Source organism: Danio rerio, chromosome 21 (genome assembly GCF_049306965.1).
Source record: "Danio rerio strain Tuebingen ecotype United States chromosome 21, GRCz12tu, whole genome shotgun sequence".
NCBI classification, from domain to species: Eukaryota; Metazoa; Chordata; class Actinopteri; order Cypriniformes; family Danionidae; genus Danio; species Danio rerio.
The window spans coordinates 34,067,227-34,088,368 of record NC_133196.1 but is presented as its reverse complement, the minus strand read 5'-3'; the positions used below and the strand labels follow the sequence as shown (position 1 = coordinate 34,088,368).

The following is a 21,142-nucleotide window of genomic DNA, read 5'->3' as shown; positions in this document are numbered from 1 at the left end:
TTACAGTTTTGTTTTCACAAATCCACCAGTGGCTGCTGTGTATACTTTTTGAGATCTCAAATTTCTCTCGCGAGTACCGTTCGTGTCTGCTGTTTTCATGAAATCCACCAGAGGCCGATGTTGACTGACTGACTGACTGACTCACTGACCGATCGACTGTCCCACCCTTCTCCTTCCCTGAACCCAACCAATAGTGTTTTCAAAAGCACCGGTTGACCCGCCCACCCACTTCCCCAAATCCAACTGACGGTTTTAAAAAGCAATCCAGAAAAAGAAACCCCCTTGTCTAATTTTTACTATGTTTTAAAATTTTACCACATTCTCACCCTGTTATTTGGTTGTTTATACTATTTTTTGGCTTCTGTTTATATCTTACCTGCTTTCTGCAACCGTTCTTCTCCAGACTCGAACCCCATTGTTGTACTTAACTACACTTTGCATCTCAAGTTAGTGTTTGAGAGCTACTGAAAAAAACTGGTAACAGCAGGAAGCCATCAATATGGAGGGAAGTGCTTTTGTTTTTAAGTTAAAATGCATCCATACTTACTTCTGGCTACATAATCTCTAGAAACATACTGTTGGGCTACATTTTCAAAATGAGCCAGTGTTGCTATTTTCATAGGTGTAGCTCAATGCATTAATCTTTATTGATATATTTTTTATGTAAAATAACCTGACCAGTTAACTTAAATTCTAAATGAAACCACATTAAGCACATGCTAAGGTTAGCAGTGCATGCACACTAGCTCAGAACTCATCCTGAAAATGCAGCAGAGAGAAAACATTGCATTCCTCCTCTGAGGCTCTATATTTGAACGTAATGTCTGGCAACAGATTTGTGTTTGGCTGAACTTCAGGCCTGGTGAGTCAGCCGTCAGTGAACTCCTCCTGATCGCCTCCAAACATCTCCTGATCATGGGGCGCCTGTGGGTTGAAGGCAGATCTGTGGACCTCCACGTACATTATGTTCCCTTACTGACGTCTGAACATGACAGACAGCTCATAGTTCAGCTCAGAGTTAGTTCACTCAAAGTGACAGGATCGTGCTTGATTTATAGTTCTTCCTTAAAACAGGTCTTTTAGAAAAAACAATGGTACTCTATTTCTGCAATAATGTAGCACGTTGTATGTAAAGCCAGTTGTGCACAGTATGCATATTTTCACATGAAGCACACGTATGACCTACTACATCTGTCAAAATGTGCAGTGTGTTACATAACCATGAGTGGAACACTTAATCACATAATGCAATGTGCTTGACTTGACCTTCTGTTTCCTACAGTATGTGATGAATGGACTAGAAGTTCTTGGGTTGAGATTTTAACTTTTTTGACATAATGTTTGGTTGGATTGCTAAAACTTTAAATTAAATGAAAAAAATGCAAGTTCATGTCATCAGCTATGCAATATTATTAAGTCATGTGACTGCAATATAATGTTTAGTGGCTATTTATAGTATTGTTTTTTTTAAAGTAGTTTTTCTTTGGCACTAATGGAACCAACTGTGGAAATTACACAACTATAAGAAGAAGCTTGTAGTGGGAATTCCCATTAATATAAGATTCAGTAAATTTATTATAAATATTATGTATTATTACAAGAAAGGTATGAGGGCATTAATTTGGGCTGGAACAAGTAGCTATTTAAGTTATTTACTAGTTATTTATATGTTGTAGATATTAGTGAGCATAACTCTACTTTTATGAAATTGTGGTCTTAGGCTTGGTGTTAGGTCCAAATAGTTTTTTTATTATTATTTGTATTGATAACTATCTATTTCATTGATTTGCTGATGATACAAATATTTCCTGCCCCAATTTATGTAGGCTTCAAAAAATTCTTAAAATAAAACAATGTTTTAATGAAAACAAATAGACATTAAATAAGTAAAACAAAAATTATATTATTTTGAAAAATAAAATAAACCCTCAAGTAGAATGGCTCATTATTGATATGTACCCCTATATAAATTTGTGGAGAGCACCAAATACATCCCAGGAGCATTGTTTTTTTTTTTTTTTTTTTTTTTTGCAGTTTTTGTTTTTGCGAATCCACCAGAGGCCGTTGTGTATGCTTTTTAAGATCTCAAATTTCTCTCGCAAGTGCCATTCATGCCTGCTGTTCTCATATAAATCCATGAGAGGCCAGTGTCAACTGAATGACTGACTGACTGACCAATCGACTAACATCACCCTCCTTCCTTCCTAAACCCAACCAATAGTGTTTCCAAAAGCACCAACTGACCCGATTACCCACTTTCCTAAATCCAACTCTAGTGGTCACCAAATTTTCACCATGTTTCCAGACCTTACCACATTCTTACCCGGTTATTTACTTATTTTATTTTTTGCTTTTTGTTTTTGTATTACCTGCTTTCTGGAACCGTTCTTCACCGGACTCTAACCCCATCATCACAGTCAACTCATTTCTGCATCTAAAGTCTGTACACAGCGAGCCAATGGGCAAACCGGTAACAGTGAAAACGCCGTCCACATGGAGGTAAGCGGTCAGTTGGTAGTGTGACAAAAAACAAAAGCCAACGGCAGCATCATACCACCCTGTATCGTTTGTTTTAAAGACAAAATGTAGCCATACAGATATGTAGCTCTGTCTACATAATTCGTGCTCTCCAGAAATGTATGCAGGGGCACGTTGTCACAATGAGCTTGTGTTGATAGATAGAGTATATGAAAATACATTTCTTGGTGTGATTTTAGACAACAAAATCTGATGGAAACCTTAAATAAAATACATTAAGGCAAAACTGGATATCAATATTAAATCAAGACACGTTTTCAACAATAAATCTATCTGTATTATTGTACACTATACTGTATTTGAGTTATATTGTGTATTCCATGGAAATTAGGAAATACCAACAGAACTTACTCAAAGTCAGGTGAGAGACAGAAACAAACAAAGCCATCATCTTTAATGTCACACCTTCTGAAGTTATATCATTTGTTAAACTGGCATACATTTTGCCACACATTGTTAAAATCAAATAAATAATTTCTCCATTCATTATGCACAAACATTTTTTGACACAATAATCGAAATTTGCTACCTAATCACATATTTCAATCCTACATGTATCTCATGATTTACTGAGTGGCTTAGCCTGATGTTGTATCTGAATTTTCATTAACATGCTCTCCACATGCACTGGAGTGGAACCAGAATAAATGTCTGTACCTAAATAACTGTTAGATTACACATTAGATTACTACCAATCAGGCAACAAACAGGCTTCGACTGACATTCTCATCTCCACATGATACTGATGCTGTGCTGTTTGCGAACATCATAGTGGACACCTCAGCTTGGCAGCTCCGTGTGGCTTCGGTGAAACGGAGAGATCTGTAAGTCCAGTTCCAGAGTTAATCCCTCAGCTGCAGACATGGAAAGCTGGCCTACATTAAGACTGTGTGTGTGTGTGTGTGTGTGTGTGTGTGTGTGTGTGTGTGTGTGTGTGTGTGTGTGTGTGTGTGTGTGTGTGTGTGTGCGTGTGCGTGTGCTTGTGTGTGTGTGTCCAGAGGGTTACATAAACAACACGGCCAGATGGCATGGCTGGAGGAGAGACTTTGAACTGAGCTGCTCAACCCCATGGTAAAAATATATATTTTTTAATTTCCAATATATTTTTAAAAATATATACAAAAAATGGACAGACATTTTTTTTTTGCTAAAATATAGATATTTTTAAATATTCTAAATTTACAAATTTTTAACTTCCTTTTATTTATTATTTCTTAAGAAAATACATTATCATGTAATATTGGAAGAGAATTTTTATTTAATGTCTACAACATCTAAAGCATACACGCTCGTAGCCAGCCAGGTGAAAGGGGTAGTCAAAAAGTTGACTTTTTTGCAATTATTCACCTAATTTTTTATTTAATTATGAGGTTTAAATACTAAATTTAGTGATAATTTAAGCCCTATTTTAAGCTGTTTTAGTTTGTTGGATGGTCAATTTTTGATGTGCCGAAAATATTTCGCAAAGAAATATGGAAAAAAAACAACAACTGATTTTTAAAATACAAAGTTATTAAATACTATATCATTAAAAGTAAATGTAGCCTGTTGTCATTTATTAGACAAATAACAAACTAGCCAGCACATTTACCTTTCCTTGGCCAGAATTTGACCATTTGAATAAAAAACAATAAAAAATAAAATAAAAGTAATGTAGAGCTACAGAATTTTTTTTCTAGCCTCTTTTTAAAAAATTTAAATTTATGGATAACAACGACAGCCTAATTAGTGTTAAAATTAGCATTAATTAGCATTACTTTTCATTTGACCATTTTTTTTCTTAAGAATAACATCCAAGATTTAAAATAGAAGTTACTTGTAAAATGTTTTATATATTTAACAACAACACAGTAGGTCAATTGCGAAAGTTGACCACTTATGTCATGTTCTAAATGGTCTGTTTGGGTTATTTCAACAATTTATGATGGCATTGCAGTCAAAATGAGAAAATAGTTGCAAAAACTCTTGACTAATGAAAAATTGAATCCAACCATGTTCAGCACACAGTCCAAACTATTTTGAAATTATTTCTTCCAAATCAAGTATTATTATTATTATTATTATTATTATTATCATCATCATTATTATTGTTATTATTATTACTATTATATTTTTTAAAATGGAGAGATAATCTAATTTAAGCTGTAATACAGCTTGAAAAATATTTGGTTTTTTTTAAATATTTTGAGTTACTATTTTATTGGGCCATTAGCATAGATGTACTGTTGATGTAATATGTGTTTCTTATGTAATATATATATATATATATATATATATATATATATATATATATATATATATATATATATATATATATATATATATATATATATATATATATATATATATATATATATATATATATATGCACACACATACACACACACCGAATGGAAAAAGAAAAACATTTTGTGGAAGAAAAAAAAAACTAGGGAAAAAACACGCACATAATCTGCGGAGGTAAACAGTAATATCCATAAATACACAGTAGTTTTACGTGATTAAAGCCGATCAGGATGGATTTAGATGGCGAGTTGAACACATGAGGTGATGCAGTTTGGATCGGTGCTTCAGCCAGAGGGAGTTTTTTCATGACCTCAAACCACTGCAAAACATCACAAAGTGCTCATAAGGAGACCAAAACAACAGCTATGCAGATGTCCGGACGTCCACGTCTGCTCTGACTTTTGCGTTCTGACCTACTTCAGGAATGCGAAAACTACATCTGAAGGCACCGTGAGCTGTAGTGATACATGAGAATCGAGCCGGGCCGCATTTATCATGCAGACACATCTTGCAGTCTGACATCTCGTCCACGTTATGCTTTCCCCTGAGTCTCGAGCTTCTGCAACGAAAAAACTGTACACTAGTGATTCAGTGAGCAGCACTCAATGCTTTTTTTCTGCTTGGGTGACAGGTCTGAAAAAAATAAATATGTTTTCCATCTTTCTTTCTCATTTATCTATATTTTCTCTGTCCTTCTGCGGAATGTATCAGTGTGCAGATGGATAATGGCAAAAGTTTATTCAATCTGACATTATTTCTTTTTTTCTTTTTTGTAGCCTACATTTACTGATGGACGCCTACTATTTGTTTGATTCAGGAAAGCATAAGAACTAGTAACAGCATGACACTTATGTCTCAAATTGGCTAATTTTGTGCATTATTCATTCATTCATTTTCCTTTGGCTTAGTATCTTATTTATCAAGGTTGCCACAGTGGAATGAACCGCCAACTATTCCGGCATATACAGCAATTGTCCTTTCAGCTGCAACCTAGTACTGGGAAACACCCACACAAATCTTATTCACACTCACACACACGCGCACACAAATACACTATGGCCAATTCAGATCATCTAATTCACCTATAGTGCATGTCTATGGACTGTGGGGGTAACAGTAGCACCCAGAAGACACCCACGTATTCACTGGGAGAACATGCAAACTCCACACAGAAATGCCAGCTGGCCCAGCCGTGACTTGAACCAGCTTTCTTGCTGTGAGGCGACAGTGCTAACTGTGACAGATGCGATAGACCAAAAATATTACACTGCAAAAAATGTTTTTCTTACTTAGATTTTTTGTCTTCTTTCTAGTCCAAATATCTAAAATTTTCTAGGCAAGCAAAACATATTGTCCTATTTTCAGAAATAATATGGCAAAATTAAGCAAGTTTTTTTCTTAAAACAAGCAAAATAATCTTATGTCAAAAGCAGAAACAAGATTATTTTGCTTGTTTTAAGGAAAAACTCATTCAATTTTGGTATATTATTTTTTTAAAACAAGACAATATGTTTTGCCTGCCTAGAAAATTCTTCTTTATTTAATTTTTTTTAGATATTTGGACTAGAAGCAAGACAATAAAATAATTGTTTCCAGTGTATAACATAAATGTTAGGGACCACATCATAACCCCAGAAACACACACATACAACAAACTTACCTGTAGGCCTTAATCAAGCTTTGCATACTCAACTAGCTTGATCAGATGTGTTTAATAAAGAGCTAATGTATTTTATTATTATATTTCCCTTTGTTAATTCTATAGTGAAACTAAATTACTACAGAGTCCCTCTTTTGGTGCATTGACCCCTGTCTGAAAAACCCTGATATAAACTAAAGTTTAAGGGTATTTTTTTTAATGAATAATATAATCAAAATGTATTGTATAACAGTATGAAAGATCTGAATGTAATTTTAGGTAAGACACCCAACGACAAACTATACATATAGGCAATTTTAGTCAACCATGTTGTGTATGAGTTTACCATTGTCCCAACTGGAACATTGCTTGTTTTTTTTTTTTTGTTTTGTTTTTTTTTTACTTTCCCAGTTTCTAAGCTGGCATTAAACAGTTGCTTTTCATATTATTCTTGATGTACGAGCGGGCGCAGCCATTGGAATTGTCATGTTTACCAGTGAACAAACCACCAGATGTCGCTGGTAAACACTCACTCATGAAACTCCAAATCTGCCAGTAAATGGACTTCAACTTCATACATGCTCTTCACCCACACACCTGCTTTCTCATCTAGCTTGATTACATTTGCACACCTGAGGACTTTCAGAGACTGATTAACACACACTATTTAAGCCACACATTCACCCCTTCAGTTTGCCGAGTCTTGTTCACTGTAAAGTAGCATTACAACGCGGTTTCCTTGTCTTGTTTTCCTGTTTTGAACCTAGCCTTGTTTATTTAGTTATCCTTGTCTGCCGCCTGCCTTTCGACCTCTTGATTGTTATACTGACTACGATTCTGGATTGTCCTCACATACCTGTTTGCTCCCGTATTGACCACTGCTTGCCTGACTGTGAATAAACCTGCATATTGGATCCTACCTTCTGTTGTGGTGTTACTCCCTGGCGTTACAGGAATCTTTTTGGCTTAAGACTTCCAGTCCCATTAACTTCCATTTAATTTTAGACATTAAAAACAGCTCATCATGCTGCTTGATGTTGCTAACTAATACTTTCTTATTATATTATTCTATTTTTTTATGTATAGTCACCAACACACTTGTTTGTAGAGCAAGTAGTTTGACTGTTTTCTGCCGTATTATTTCGAGCCATTTCTCCCACAATCGCAAAAACAAGCGTACTTCCGCATTGAAGAGTAACGTCAATATTAGTTAAATAACCAATCAACAAACTACCAAGCAGTACCTCAGCACAACCACCTTCACCTTCAAGAGGTGGTGTAACTGGCATAATTAAAACTAATAATCTGACTGACTACATTATCATAGAAATAGTCATCAACAACAAAAAAAACTATATAAATATCAAAATATTTAATCAACATTAAGTATTCACAGCCTTGACTTTAGTGCCCATTTGTTTACATGGATATTGATCTATGTTCACTTTTTAACATCCCTTGAGTAGTGCTATCAGCAATGATGCTACTCAATATCTAAGGGAATGTTTATATGACAAGAATATTCTAACAATGTAAGAGTTTAAGGTGACATTGTTCAGTGGTTAGCACCGTCCCCTCACAGCTAGAAGGTCGCTGGTCCGAGTTCCGGCTTGGTTCCAGCATTTCTGTGAGGAGTTCCGAGTGCTCTGGTTTCCCCCATGCACAGCCAAAAACATGCGTTATAGGTGAATTGAATCATCTAAATTCGCCGCAGTGTATGTGTGTGTGAATGTGTATGAATGTTTCCCAGTTTTGGGTTGCAGCTGGAAGGGCATCTGCTGTGCAAACCATATGCTGGATAAGTTGGTGGTTCATTCTGCAGTGGCGACCTCTGATGAAAGAAGGGACTAATGAATGAATGCATTAATTTGATTTCATTAAATGAATGCATAAATTTCATTTATATTTTTTGTTGAAAACTGGTTTTATGTAAACTACCCCCTCAATTACTGTTCTGATGAGTTTTTTTTTTTCATTATGGGATGGCAGGTGTGTCTCCAGATCCTTAGGGCCAGATTTACTAAACAGGGCAAATTTGCATGAGAGCACAGTTCAAAAGCGGTGTCAATGGGCGTGAACATTCCCGAGGATGATTTACATACAAATTAAAAAACACAGACGTAAAATGTCATTTACATAACAATCACACAATAAGCATTGTGCAAATTTGTGTTTATCGACAATTAGCCACTGTCACTCATAAGGTGCTGGGCAGGTGATCTACTATGACCAGACACAACACAATACATTATATATATTTTTTGTACTAGGGTTAATTGGGAAATGTATGAGCGTGCCAACAAAAGAAATTATATTAATGGTGAAAGTTAGCCTACTTAAAGACTTTTTAAGTTATTTAATAAAAGAGACTTTGGTACACACAATGAACAAATGTATAGCTTTATTTTGTTTTGGTCATATTGACATATTGACAAAATAGGAAAGCTTAAAGTATGCGTGAACCAGATGTTGCTGAGTTTTTTATTATAGTATATTGAAGTATTTCCAAATGGAACTGAATATTGAGTAGAGGACTGCGTGTCCAACTGTATTTATATGAGGTGCACAAGATTTAGTACATTTTAACAGCTCTTTGTTTTGTGACAGCACAAGGAGACCAGATCACATACAGTCTAAGGAAACACAAAGTTTTGTGCTAGTATTATGTGCCTCACCCTAGTTATTTGAGAAACAATATGTTCAGACAATGTTTCTTTAGCATTCTAAAAAAATTTGTGTGGGGAAAAATGTTGTACTTTAGCCTATACCATGCTGTCACAGTTTTCTATGATGCTTCCTCCTGCAACAACAACTGCAGCAATTACAAGAGTAATCTTTAAGTGTGCTTTTTTTACCCTTTAAGATGCACCCTATATAAAAAAGTTCTGTTTTGGGATTTTGTTTTTGTTTAAACCGTGTTCCTGACACAATTTAGAGATACATTTACTTTGAATTGTATGTTTACAATGATTATTTTAGTAAACCAAAGTCATTTAAAACTTATTGATTTAACTCATAACTTACTATTACTGGTGTTTCCGACATGCATTTAACATTTAGCATTGCCAAGTGTTTTCTAGTTGAATTTGATTGTTGTATTCAATTGTATTGTTTTATTGTGGCATTTGTTGTTGAATGTAATAACTTGATGTTGTCCTTAATGTTTTCCAGTGAAAGCAACTGATTTAAAAATAATTCTTTGATTAATTAATAAAACTGAAAAAAAGAAATGTGTATATAAAAAAATAATACGGAACAAGAAACAGTTAAATCTTTAGTATTCATTTCCATTTTTTATTTATCTGTCAACTTAGTAACTTGCTGAAGTTAATTCGCTTCTTAAAAACACAGTATGTAATTTTTGTCACTAGAGAGCACATATTTACAACAAACAAAGGTGTAGTTTAATGACAGAGTGTGGAATTGTGGGAATTTGTAGTCTTTATGATATTCTATGTGACTCGTATAGAAATCATGTTCATAGATGACCTGAAGTAAGAAGTATACTGAGAATGGAAGCAATCGAAATTGCTGATGAGAGACGAGAGAGAAGTGACACAAAAGCAGCAGAGCTTTTATTATATCTTATTGATTTCTTATGCCTCTTTGGGGTTGGAGTTCAATAAATTTATAATCTGAATATGGCGTATTTTGCATCATGATGAGCATATGAGCAGATGGCTCATTGAGCTGTTGCATAACAATGTATAGAAAACAAACGGCATCTCCCATTTTCAAAATAAGAGTCCCACATACATAGTAAGATTAATATACACTTAGATAAACTTTCAAATATCTAAGGGAGGAAAATGATCATTGCTTACTAGGAGTCATTGTGGGTTATCAAACAGCCTGTGGCATGCATTTTAATAATCACAGAGAAACATATCAGCCCGTGTCAGTGCATGCAAGTCACGCAACAGTCTGTTTTGTGTTCTTATAGGAATATATTTCACAGGGGTTTTACGCTCATGGAATTTACATAAGAACAAGGAAACAATGGTGGCTCACGATATGGCCATTTCCTTTAACTCAACACTTGACATACCCAGGCTTTCTTTATAATGGATCTTTACAAACATAAATTGCATTAAACTCCCACTTAAATATATATTACATATTATATATTACAACTTCATGTAAGATATATTAAGCTCCCTAAACCTCATCTCACCCAAGAGGAAGGAAGAAGAAACTTCTACAGTGACTCTCCCATCATCCTTATTTATTCTGTTGGATATCCTGCTGTTGATTTAATGATTGAGCTTCTTTCATTTATTCCTAGGCTATTTGAAGATGTGTATTCAGTTTGAGCGGAGCCATTGCAATACACCATTCCAGACTTCAGGCTTCAAAGGGCTTTTCTCCATCTTATGGCCACAGTTTGAAGTTTCTCGGTAACTTAAAAGTGAATATGGAAGTAATGCGGAGCGGATGGCGCAGTGAGCGAGCTCGCTTAATCTACCAATCAGACATAACATTTTTCAAAAACAAACCTCATTGTCTAAGCGGCGAGAAACTAAAAAAGAAATCAAAGCCAACCTGGAAAAAGAAAGTGTGATTGAAATTCTGTTTAAGTATGTGGCTGCTTAATACATGCTCACTAGCATCTGTATTCATGCGCTATAGGCCAACAGTAAGCCTCTCAAGGATAGAGGTTTGGCATGGCTTAAGGGCTTTGAATTGAAAAACGAAAATAAATAAAGACAAAAGAGTAAGAAATGAGAATCTGGGGAGGACAGTCAAATCGGTGCTTTGGTAAAACTGTATGTGAACTCCAGATTGCACGAGATGACGTTTATTATGACAGATGTGAGAGGCGCAGGTTTTATTCTAATCAGATTAAAGCATTGTCATGGTTTAATCCTGTGAATGCGGCATGATTTTATCGTTATTTGGTCCCACTGATGAAAACATGAATGAGTGTCGATGCACCTTATTCACGTTAGAGAAAGAGATAAGAGGGGATTTTACTCATCAGGAATTGATTAGATAAGGAATATTTCTTTGTATTGTGGGGATTTTAATCACTCAGATAACAATTGTTTATTGAGTTATTTGATTGTTCAAATATGGAAGTGTTAAATAAATGCAGATTGGGTTTTCAGCACCATGGACAGCTCTATGGTGGCCTTATACTGTAGCTTGAAAATGAATGCACATGTAAAGTAGTAGATTTAAGAGTGAAGGTCATTTAGTTTGATCTCAATTTGTCGGTTTGAGGTCTCTGACCACAACATTTCCTCCTGGTATTTGTACTTTGATCTTCAGCAGGTTTGTCTGTTCACTGGAGCTGCCCCATTGTGGCTGGAAGGTGTTCAGTCATCCATGAAAAATGTGCATGTGTGTGTTGCTTCTGTGAACAGAGATGTGTTTGTTTGTGCAGCTACACGTGTTTATGAGCTTTCAGTTACAATGAAAATCCTAATAAGCTGACTGAACTAAATTAATTGAGTAAACTCTTTGCCTCAATTTAATTGAGTCTCCCAAAACTTGCATATTTAAGTTTATTTAACTTGCCGGTTTTGTAGATTACACTTAAACTGTTCAGTTCACTGAACTCACCACTGTTGATTGAGTGTAAACACAGATATACAGACACTGGAGAGTTTTAAAGCATCAGCAAGATCAGCTGGTCTGTCATAAGAGCGATTCACTGATGAATCAACTGATCTTCGTGGTTTGAAACCGATCCACTGTCCCTGTGTCTGTAATTACTCTTATTAAACAGTGTTAGGTTCAGTAAACGGATGACCTTCATGGACAATCACAGCTATTTCTTTTGAGCATGTGAACACAATGGCAAATCAGCACTGTTTAAGTGCTCAACAGCACTTGACGTGTATATTTATATATGTGTGTCTGTAGCAGATGTCATGTGTGTTTAAGATCTTATGCCAGTTCACCTAGGAACTAATTAAGGCGGAGCTAATTTCAGGGGGAACTATAAAAATGATGCACCACTGTGAGTAGAGAGACAAATGCATTCACTTCCAAGCATTCAACAAGCTAAGGAATGCTTATGCTTTTCTTGAGTTTCTCCCTTCCGTAACCAGCCAATGAGGTATGTTTGTTTTGTATGATTTGTTGGTTTTGTTTGATTTGAAGTGTGTTGTTGTTGTTGTTGTTGTTGTTGTTGTTGTTGTTGTTTGTTTGGTGTGTGCATTTAACTGTTTGTTTATGAGCGGTGCTATTTATAAAGTTAAATTGTATTAGTTAAGATTATGTGATCCAGTGTTATGTGTGACCTTAATGTGGTGATTTGGATTAATTTGATATGGAAATGCACTGTTGTAATTCATTGTTGTATGTTTTTTAGTTCTTACGTCTGGTACACCCCTGATGTCTTGTGGTTTGCTCTATGTTGAGAACTGAAGACTTGCTATGAAAATAAACCAGTCAGTAGAAACCAAAGACTCTTGCTCGTTTGTTGCTGGAGGGAGCTACAGTAAGAACTCAAGGCTCATTGCGAGTATGAAAGAAGAAGCAGGACAATTTAACCAATGAACTCAGTCAAGTATTCTGTTGTGCAAAGCAACGAAGTGAAATTATACATGGTTCAGCAATATCAGAAGGAAAGGACATTGCCGGTGTAATATGGAGACGCAAGCATAACTTGAAGAGCAGCACAAGTCAAGACCAGCAGTAAGAGTGGTGCAGTTAAGTGTGATTAAAGGTACCTAACTGTGGTTAATGGCTGCAAAGACTTTAAGTATTGTTTAATATTGTCATGTTCCTTTCAAAATGTTAGTGGTTTATTATTGACTTGTATGTAAATTAAGTACTGTTTAACTGCCTGTTTCTATTGCTGTGAAATAAGGGTAAATTTCACTTTCAGTGTTTAATCAAATTAAGGCATGATTTATGGTCTTAACTTTAAATTAAGGAATAAATAATAAAGAAAAGGATTTTAGAAGTGAAAAAGGAGAAGTTTGAACAATGTCAGATTTAGGTGAGCGGCCCATGGATGATAGAGTGAATCAGCAACTTGCAACTCAGCCCTCAGTGAGAAGTAAGGTGGCAACGGAAACTTCTGATGCTGTGGAGACTGAGCTACGAAGCGGAAAGAGGACTCGTAAGCTGACTGAAAAGGGTCAGAAGTTGCAAGAAGAGAAGTTGGAAAGGTATGAACAGAGATTCAAGGTCAGTTATGATAAATGGAAATCTCTTGTCAAAGAAGTAAAGTGGTTATTATCTGAGTCTTCTTCAATTGAATCATTACAAGATGTTATGGCAAGAATGACAAAGGCTTCTGCAGTTGTAGGCACTGGGTATGAAGATCTACGCCATTTGAGTATTCCTGACCATGATACACGCCGCCGAGTAGACCATTGTGAAGCAGTCACAAAGAAAATGGAGGTTTTGGTGAAGCATTATTTCGAAGGGAATAAGGAAATGGAGTCTGGATGGAGTGACATTGAGTTATCTGAAGAGGTCAGTGTGGGCACAAGGATTTCTAGAACATCTACATCGTCTCAAAGTAAGTCAAGATCTTCTAAGTTTTCAAGTTTATCTGCTGCCAAAAAACAAGAAGCTGCTGCTGAGGTTGCTGCTAATGAAGCCACTTTAGAAGTCTTAAAGGAACAGGATCGTCAGTTTAAGGAACTTCAGAAGCTTGAAGCTGAAGATAAGAAGCGTATAGCTGAACAAGAAGCTGATGATTTGAAGCGCCGTGAAGAAGAGGCTAAGGTGAAAGCTCAGCATGAGGTGGAAAATGCAGCTAGACGTAAGTTATTAGAAGATAAACGCCGCAAACTGGAACGTTTGGAGACAGTTAAGAAGTTAAATGCAGCTAAAGCACGTATGCAGATATATGAACAGAGTGAAGCTTCAGAAGATGATGAACTTTTGAGTGACTTGTCTCATGACTGTGAATTTAAAGAAATCCATGTGGATAAAAGACACCACAGACCTGATAATTTGTCAACAAAAAATGTCACTTTACAGCCAACAGTGACAACTCCACAAATAGATAATACTTCTCTTGTCAAGGCTTTGACTGAATCTATGAGTGTCAATCGACTTCCTGTGCCAGAACCAATGGTTTTTAATGGGGATCCACTTAAGTTCAATGATTGGAAAACGTCTTTTCAAATGTTAATAGAGAAGAAATCCATTCCTGCAGTGGAGAAGATTTTCTATCTACGGAGGTATGTAGGAGATTCTGTCAAAAAGGCTCTTGAAGGCCATTTTCTTCTTGGAACAGATTCGGCTTATTGTTCAGCTTGGAAGATTTTGGAAGAAAGATATGGAAATCCATTTCTTATAGCCAAATCATTTCGAGAGAAGCTTTATGCTTGGCCAAAGATTGGTCCCAAGGAAAGTTTGGAACTACAAGAGTTTGTAGATTTCCTTCGTAGTTGTGAGGCTGCCATTCCTCAAATTAAAGAACTTGAAGTGTTAAATGATTGTAATGAGAACCAAAAAATTCTTGCTAAGCTGCCTGATTGGTTAACTTCAAGATGGAATAGAGAGGTGATGGAAACTGAAGAAAATACTAAAACATTTCCAAGTTTCAGCCAATTTGTTAAGTTCCTCACAAAGGAAGCCAAGATTGTGTGCAATCCTATAACATCACTTTATGCTCTGAAATCAAGCGATAAAGAAGGAACAAGGACGTTGAAGACTCGAAGCTCTGTGGGAAAGGTGTTGGCGACTAATTCTGGTGGAGACAACCTCGTCTTGGTGAGTTGTGTTTTTTGTCGAAAAAATGATCATAGTCTTCATAAATGTCATAAGTTCATGGAGAAGACAGTTGTTGAACGACACAAGTTTGTCTATAAGAAGATGTTATGCTTTGGATGTTTGAAGCCTGGACATCAATCAAGGATTTGTCGAAACAGAAGTGTCTGTGACATTTGTGCAAAAAACCATCCTACCTGTCTTCATGAAGATCGTTCAAGGAGTGTTGGAAATCATGGGGTGACTGAAAGCTTTAAGAAGAGTACAGATCCTTATCAGCATAGACACACAAGAGTTCTAAATGAGGCAACTTCGAACCAGGTAATGCAAGAAATTAATAATACCTGCACTTCTTCTATTATACCTGTATGGGTGTCTACTACATCTGAACCAGAGAAAGAGGTTCTAGTATATGCTCTCCTTGATACACAAAGTGATACAACCTTTATTCTTGAAGAGACTACACATGCACTGAATGTTAAGAAGGAAGCAGTTCAATTGAAACTTGCAACTATGGCTTCAAAGATTACAGTCGTTCCTTGTTTTAAAATGAAGGGTCTTCAAGTTAGAGGATTTTATTCGAAAACTAGGATTTCTCTGCCAACAACCTATTCAAGAGAGTTTGTTCCTGCCAGCAAAGATCACATTCCTACACCACAAACAGCAAGAGTATGGCCTCATCTTGAACATATTGCAGATGTCCTTGCTCCTCGACAAGGTTGTGATGTTGGCTTATTAATTGGATACAACTGTCCACAGGCTCTTCTTCCACGAGAGGTGGTGGCTGGTGAAGGAAATCAACCTTTTGCACAGAGGACCGATTTGGGATGGAGTGTAATTGGTCATGGTAATCCATGTGTTGACTCTGGCGATATTTATGGAACAAGTCATCAGATTATTGTGAGGCAAGTAATGCCAAGTATACCTGCTTCTGTCAATCTCAAAACGAAGGTGCACTATGTCTGTCGAACACAAATCAAAGAAGTGGTTTCTCCAATAGATGTCATCAGGGTGTTTGAATCTGATTTTTGTGAGCAAGAATCTGAGGATTGCTGTATGTCTCAAGAGGATCTTCGATTCCTAAGGAAAATGAAAGCAGGTACATCATTAAATAAGGCTGGACATTATGAGATGCCACTACCATTTAAAGGTGACAGGCCTAACTTGCCAAACAATAAAGTCTGTGCAGTATATCGTCTCAAATGTTTGGCAAGAAGATTTAAGAAGGATATGCAGTATTACAGTGATTATACTGCTTTCATGAATGAAATCATTGCCTGTGGAGATGCTGAGAAGGTTCCACCTGAAGAAGCTGAAAAATGTTCAGCATGGTACATTCCTCATCATGGAGTGTATCATCCAAAAAAGCCTGGAAAAATTAGAGTTGTTTTTGATTGTTCTGCAAGGTTTCAAGGAACTTCTTTAAATGACCATCTTTTGACAGGCCCAGAGCTGACAAATACTCTAGTGGGTGTCTTGTGTCGTTTCAGGAAAAATCCAGTTGCCATTATGTGTGACATAGAATGCATGTTTCATCAGTTTCATGTCAAAGCAGAGGACCGAGATTATCTTCGATTCTTATGGTGGGACAACGGCAATTTGGAAGCTCAACCCTCAGTGTATAAAATGAAAGTTCATTTATTTGGTGCAGCTTCTTCCCCAGGTTGTGCAAATTATGGTCTTAAACATCTTGCTGCTGAAGGAAAAGGAATGTTCACTGAAGATGTTATTAGGTTCATCCAAAGGAACTTTTACGTTGATGATGGATTAGTAAGTGTGCCAACTGAAGCTGAAGCAATTGCCCTTGTGACTGAAGCTAAGAAACTCTGTAGCACTGGGAAACTTCGACTTCACAAGTTCATTTCCAACAGTAAGAATGTTATCGCTTCAATTCCTCAAGAGGATCTTGCTAAAGGAGTAAAGGATTTGGATCTGGATCTGGGTGAGATGTATGTGGAGAGAGCACTTGGTGTTCAATGGTCAATTGCATCTGATGAATTCCAGTTTAGAGTCATTGTAAAGGAACATCCATTTACTCGCAGAGGAGTGTTGTCAACGATAGCATCTGTGTTTGATCCACTTGGATTTATGGCACCATTCATTTTGGTGGGCAAGAAGATCCTACAACAGCTGTGCTACAACAAGGCTAGTTGGGACGATTCATTGCCTGAAGACTTGCAATCTCAATGGGAACGTTGGCTTTTAGATCTGCCAAATTTAGCTGATGTGAAGATCCCACGATGTTATGTTCCACAGATAAGTAACGAAGCCATTCGTTTTGAACTCCATCATTTCTCTGATGCTAGCATCTCAGGATATGGGGAATGCTCCTATCTTCGAACAGTCAGTGCATCAGGTGAGGTTCATTGCTCTTTCGTCATGGGAAAGTCACGAGTTGCACCAACAAAAATAACTACTATTCCAAGACTAGAACTTTCAGCTGCAGTGGTCGCTGTACGGGTCAGTGATATGCTGAAGAAAGAATTGGACATTAAGGATTTACAGGAATGTTTCTGGATTGATTCTAAGGTAGTTCTGGGATACATCAACAATGATGCTAGGAGATTCCAAGTTTTTGTAGCTAATCGTGTTCAACGTATCAAGTTGAGTACTGAATCGAATCAATGGAAATATGTAGGCACTGAAGACAATCCTGCAGATTCTGCTTCTAGAGGTTTGATGGTTGAACAACTAGTGGCGTCAAGTTGGCTCAAGGGACCAAAATTCTTGTGGCAGAAAGATCTTCCCAGTGATGAAGTTAAGGTGGGAGATGTGATCACAAGTAATGATCCAGAGCTTCGAAAGGTTCAAGTTTTCAATATCCAAGCAAATAAAGAAAAATCATTGTTAGAACGTCTTCTCAAATTCTCGGACTGGGCAAGGATGGTGAAGGCCATTGCCAGACTTAAACGGTATGTAAGAGAAGCTAAAGGTTGTGAATCCAAAGCTTTTGAACCTACTACTTTGGAGCAAAGGAAAGATGCTGAGCTCTTTATCATTCGGTTAGTTCAAGAAGCAACCTTTTCCCATGAAATGACGAGTCTCAAGAAACAACTAGCATTTACATCTGATGCTCAAACCAAAAGCCAGTTGTACAAGTTAAGTCCTTTCCTGGATAATCAAGGCATACTCCGAGTTGGAGGTCGCTTGGCAAATGCAACTCTTCATTTAGACGTAAAATATCCTGCCATTCTTCCAAGGAAAAATCATTTCTCAGCATTACTAATCAAACATTATCACGAACGAGTACAACATCAAGGGCGAGGAATGACCGTGAATGAACTTCGGTCCAATGGTATATGGATTCTTGGATGCAGTAGTGCTGTTTCTTCTCACATATACAAATGCCTGAAATGTAGGAAATTTAGAAGGTGTGTAGAAGAACAGAAAATGGCTGATCTTCCTGAAGATCGTGTGCAGCCAACTCCACCTTTTCTATTGTGTGGAATGGATTGTTTTGGACCTTTTTATGTTACCGATGGTAGAAGGCAACTCAAACGCTATGGGTTATTGTTGACTTGTATGTGTTCCAGAGCCATACACATTGAAATGCTTGATGCTCTGTCTACTGATGCATTTATTAATGCTCTCCGCTCCTTTATAGCCATTCGTGGAACAGTTCGCCAAATTCGATGTGATCAGGGTACGAACTTTGTGGGGGCAAGCAGAGAATTTATGAACACATTGAAAACAATGGATCAAGGGCAGATAAAGAAACTTGGCTGCGAGTTGATCATGAACATTCCATCAGCAAGTCATATGGGAGGTGTCTGGGAAAGACAGATACGTACCGTAAGAAATGTTTTGACTTCTGTTCTTGACCAATGTCCTGGGGCACTTGACAGTACTTCCCTGCGAACTCTGTTGTATGAGGTTATGGCTATTGTGAATAGCAGGCCTTTGACTGTTGAGCATTTGAATGACCCTCTAGGTCCAGAACCTCTTACCCCAAATCATATCTTGACAATGAAGTCTATGATTGTGGAACCACCACCTGGAGAGTTTGTCAAAGAAGATCTTTATCTCCGTAAACGATGGCGCAAAGTGCAGTATTTAGTCAACAACTTCTGGTCGCGCTGGAGAAAGGAGTATCTTTTAAATCTTCAGCAAAGACAGAAATGGAATAAGAATCGCAGGAATGTTAAAGTGAATGACATAGTTATCCTTAAAGATGATGTTTCACCACGTAACGAGTGGAAATTGGCAAAGGTGGTAGACGTGTACCAAGGAAAGGATGGCAAAGTGAGACAAGTCAAGTTGTTAATGAGTGACTCTTCGCTTGATGGAAAGGGTAAGCGATTGTCTAAACCAAGTTACCTTGAGCGTCCAATACAGAAGGTAGTCATTCTTCTTGAAGCTGATTGAAGACTGCTTGATTTCACACTATCACTCCATGGGTTGCATTAATTTTCATAATTGTGTTTAAGTGTGATTTATAAAAAAGGAAAAAATCACAAGTGATTTGGTGGGAGTGTAGCAGATGTCATGTGTGTTTAAGATCTTATGCCAGTTCACCTAGGAACTAATTAAGGCGGAGCTAATTTCAGGGGGAACTATAAAAATGATGCACCACTGTGAGTAGAGAGACAAATGCATTCACTTCCAAGCATTCAACAAGCTAAGGAATGCTTATGCTTTTCTTGAGTTTCTCCCTTCCGTAACCAGCCAATGAGGTATGTTTGTTTTGTATGATTTGTTGGTTTTGTTTGATTTGAAGTGTGTTGTTGTTGTTGTTGTTGTTGTTGTTGTTTGTTTGGTGTGTGCATTTAACTGTTTGTTTATGAGCGGTGCTATTTATAAAGTTAAATTGTATTAGTTAAGATTATGTGATCCAGTGTTATGTGTGACCTTAATGTGGTGATTTGGATTAATTTGATATGGAAATGCACTGTTGTAATTCATTGTTGTATGTTTTTTAGTTCTTACGTCTGGTACACCCCTGATGTCTTGTGGTTTGCTCTATGTTGAGAACTGAAGACTTGCTATGAAAATAAACCAGTCAGTAGAAACCAAAGACTCTTGCTCGTTTGTTGCTGGAGGGAGCTACAGTGTCTGTGTTTGTGTGTCTGTGTAATAATACAATATGAAAAAAAAAAATTTCAAATCAATTTTAAAGAAAAATAAGTAGCCCTTTATTCCCATTATGGTGAATAATTATACCTGAAGCAAAAAAAAGAAGATTTTTAAAAAGTTCTTGCACTAAAAGGTTGCACATATTAGAATTTTACAGTCAAGACTACATAGAAAATTGTATGTTTATGCTACATGTGTCATGTCATGTCAACGCAATCTCACAGCAATTCATAACTTTTTGATTTAGTGGCTAATTCGTATGAATTCATGTGATCCAATTTGTACAATTAAGTATGATTTGCTCATTACCCAATGACGATTGGGGTTAGGGGTGGGGTTGGGTGCCACGCCTCCTTTTCAAAATCGTACATTTTCACATGACTGAACTCGTACGAATTCGTACAAACTAGCCACTAAACTGAAAAAACATTAAATACTTACGGTTCCACTTGAGATCAGGTTGGTTGTGTGTATATATATATTTGGTAAGAAACATTTGTGTGTGTGGGGGGGTGCATTTAGTACTATTTTTTCTTCTTTTCTTCTCTTCTTTCTTTTTTTTCTTTCTTTTTTGTTCTGTTTTGTTAAATATCTTATAAATCTTAAATAAAACAAAATATTACCACAACAAAAAACATTAAAATTACCTTTTTTAAAGGATTGGTTATGAGTTTGAGCTTACTACACATGAAATCCTAAGTTTAGGGATTTTCATGGTACATAAGTTGTTAACAAAAAATTAGCAGGACACAAGATGCAAAATTTTTAGTAATGTTCACTCAGTTTTACATGATTGTTAAAGAAAATGCAACATCAGGGTTTACAGTGTAAATAAACATTAACTGAAATAAAATAATTAAAAATATGCATTATATTTAGCTAGTCACCAAGCCAAAGTCTTAAAATGCCTACAATTAAAAATAA

General features: G+C 36.6%; 1 protein-coding gene across 6 annotated transcripts; it reads left to right on the top strand.

The window, feature by feature from the left end:
- The first annotated feature begins 12,422 nt into the window (after positions 1-12,422).
- On the top strand, positions 12,423-20,154 carry LOC141380019 (uncharacterized). Of its 6 annotated transcripts, none has more exons than XM_073936054.1 (4): positions 12,423-12,527; positions 12,783-13,139; positions 13,410-13,587; positions 13,722-20,154. In XM_073936054.1, the coding sequence occupies exon 4, from the start codon at positions 13,817-13,819 to the stop codon at positions 19,508-19,510; it is 5,694 nt and encodes a 1,897-aa protein (XP_073792155.1). In that variant the 5' UTR covers positions 12,423-12,527; positions 12,783-13,139; positions 13,410-13,587; positions 13,722-13,816; the 3' UTR covers positions 19,511-20,154. The 6 variants fall into 6 exon arrangements, 5 of the variants coding, with proteins under 5 accessions (XP_073792155.1, XP_073792156.1, XP_073792153.1 ...); XM_073936055.1 differs by having other exon boundaries at positions 12,783-13,587; positions 13,722-15,148; positions 15,275-20,154; XR_012397258.1 differs by having other exon boundaries at positions 12,783-19,818; positions 20,065-20,154.
- The last annotated feature ends 988 nt before the right edge of the window (positions 20,155-21,142 follow it).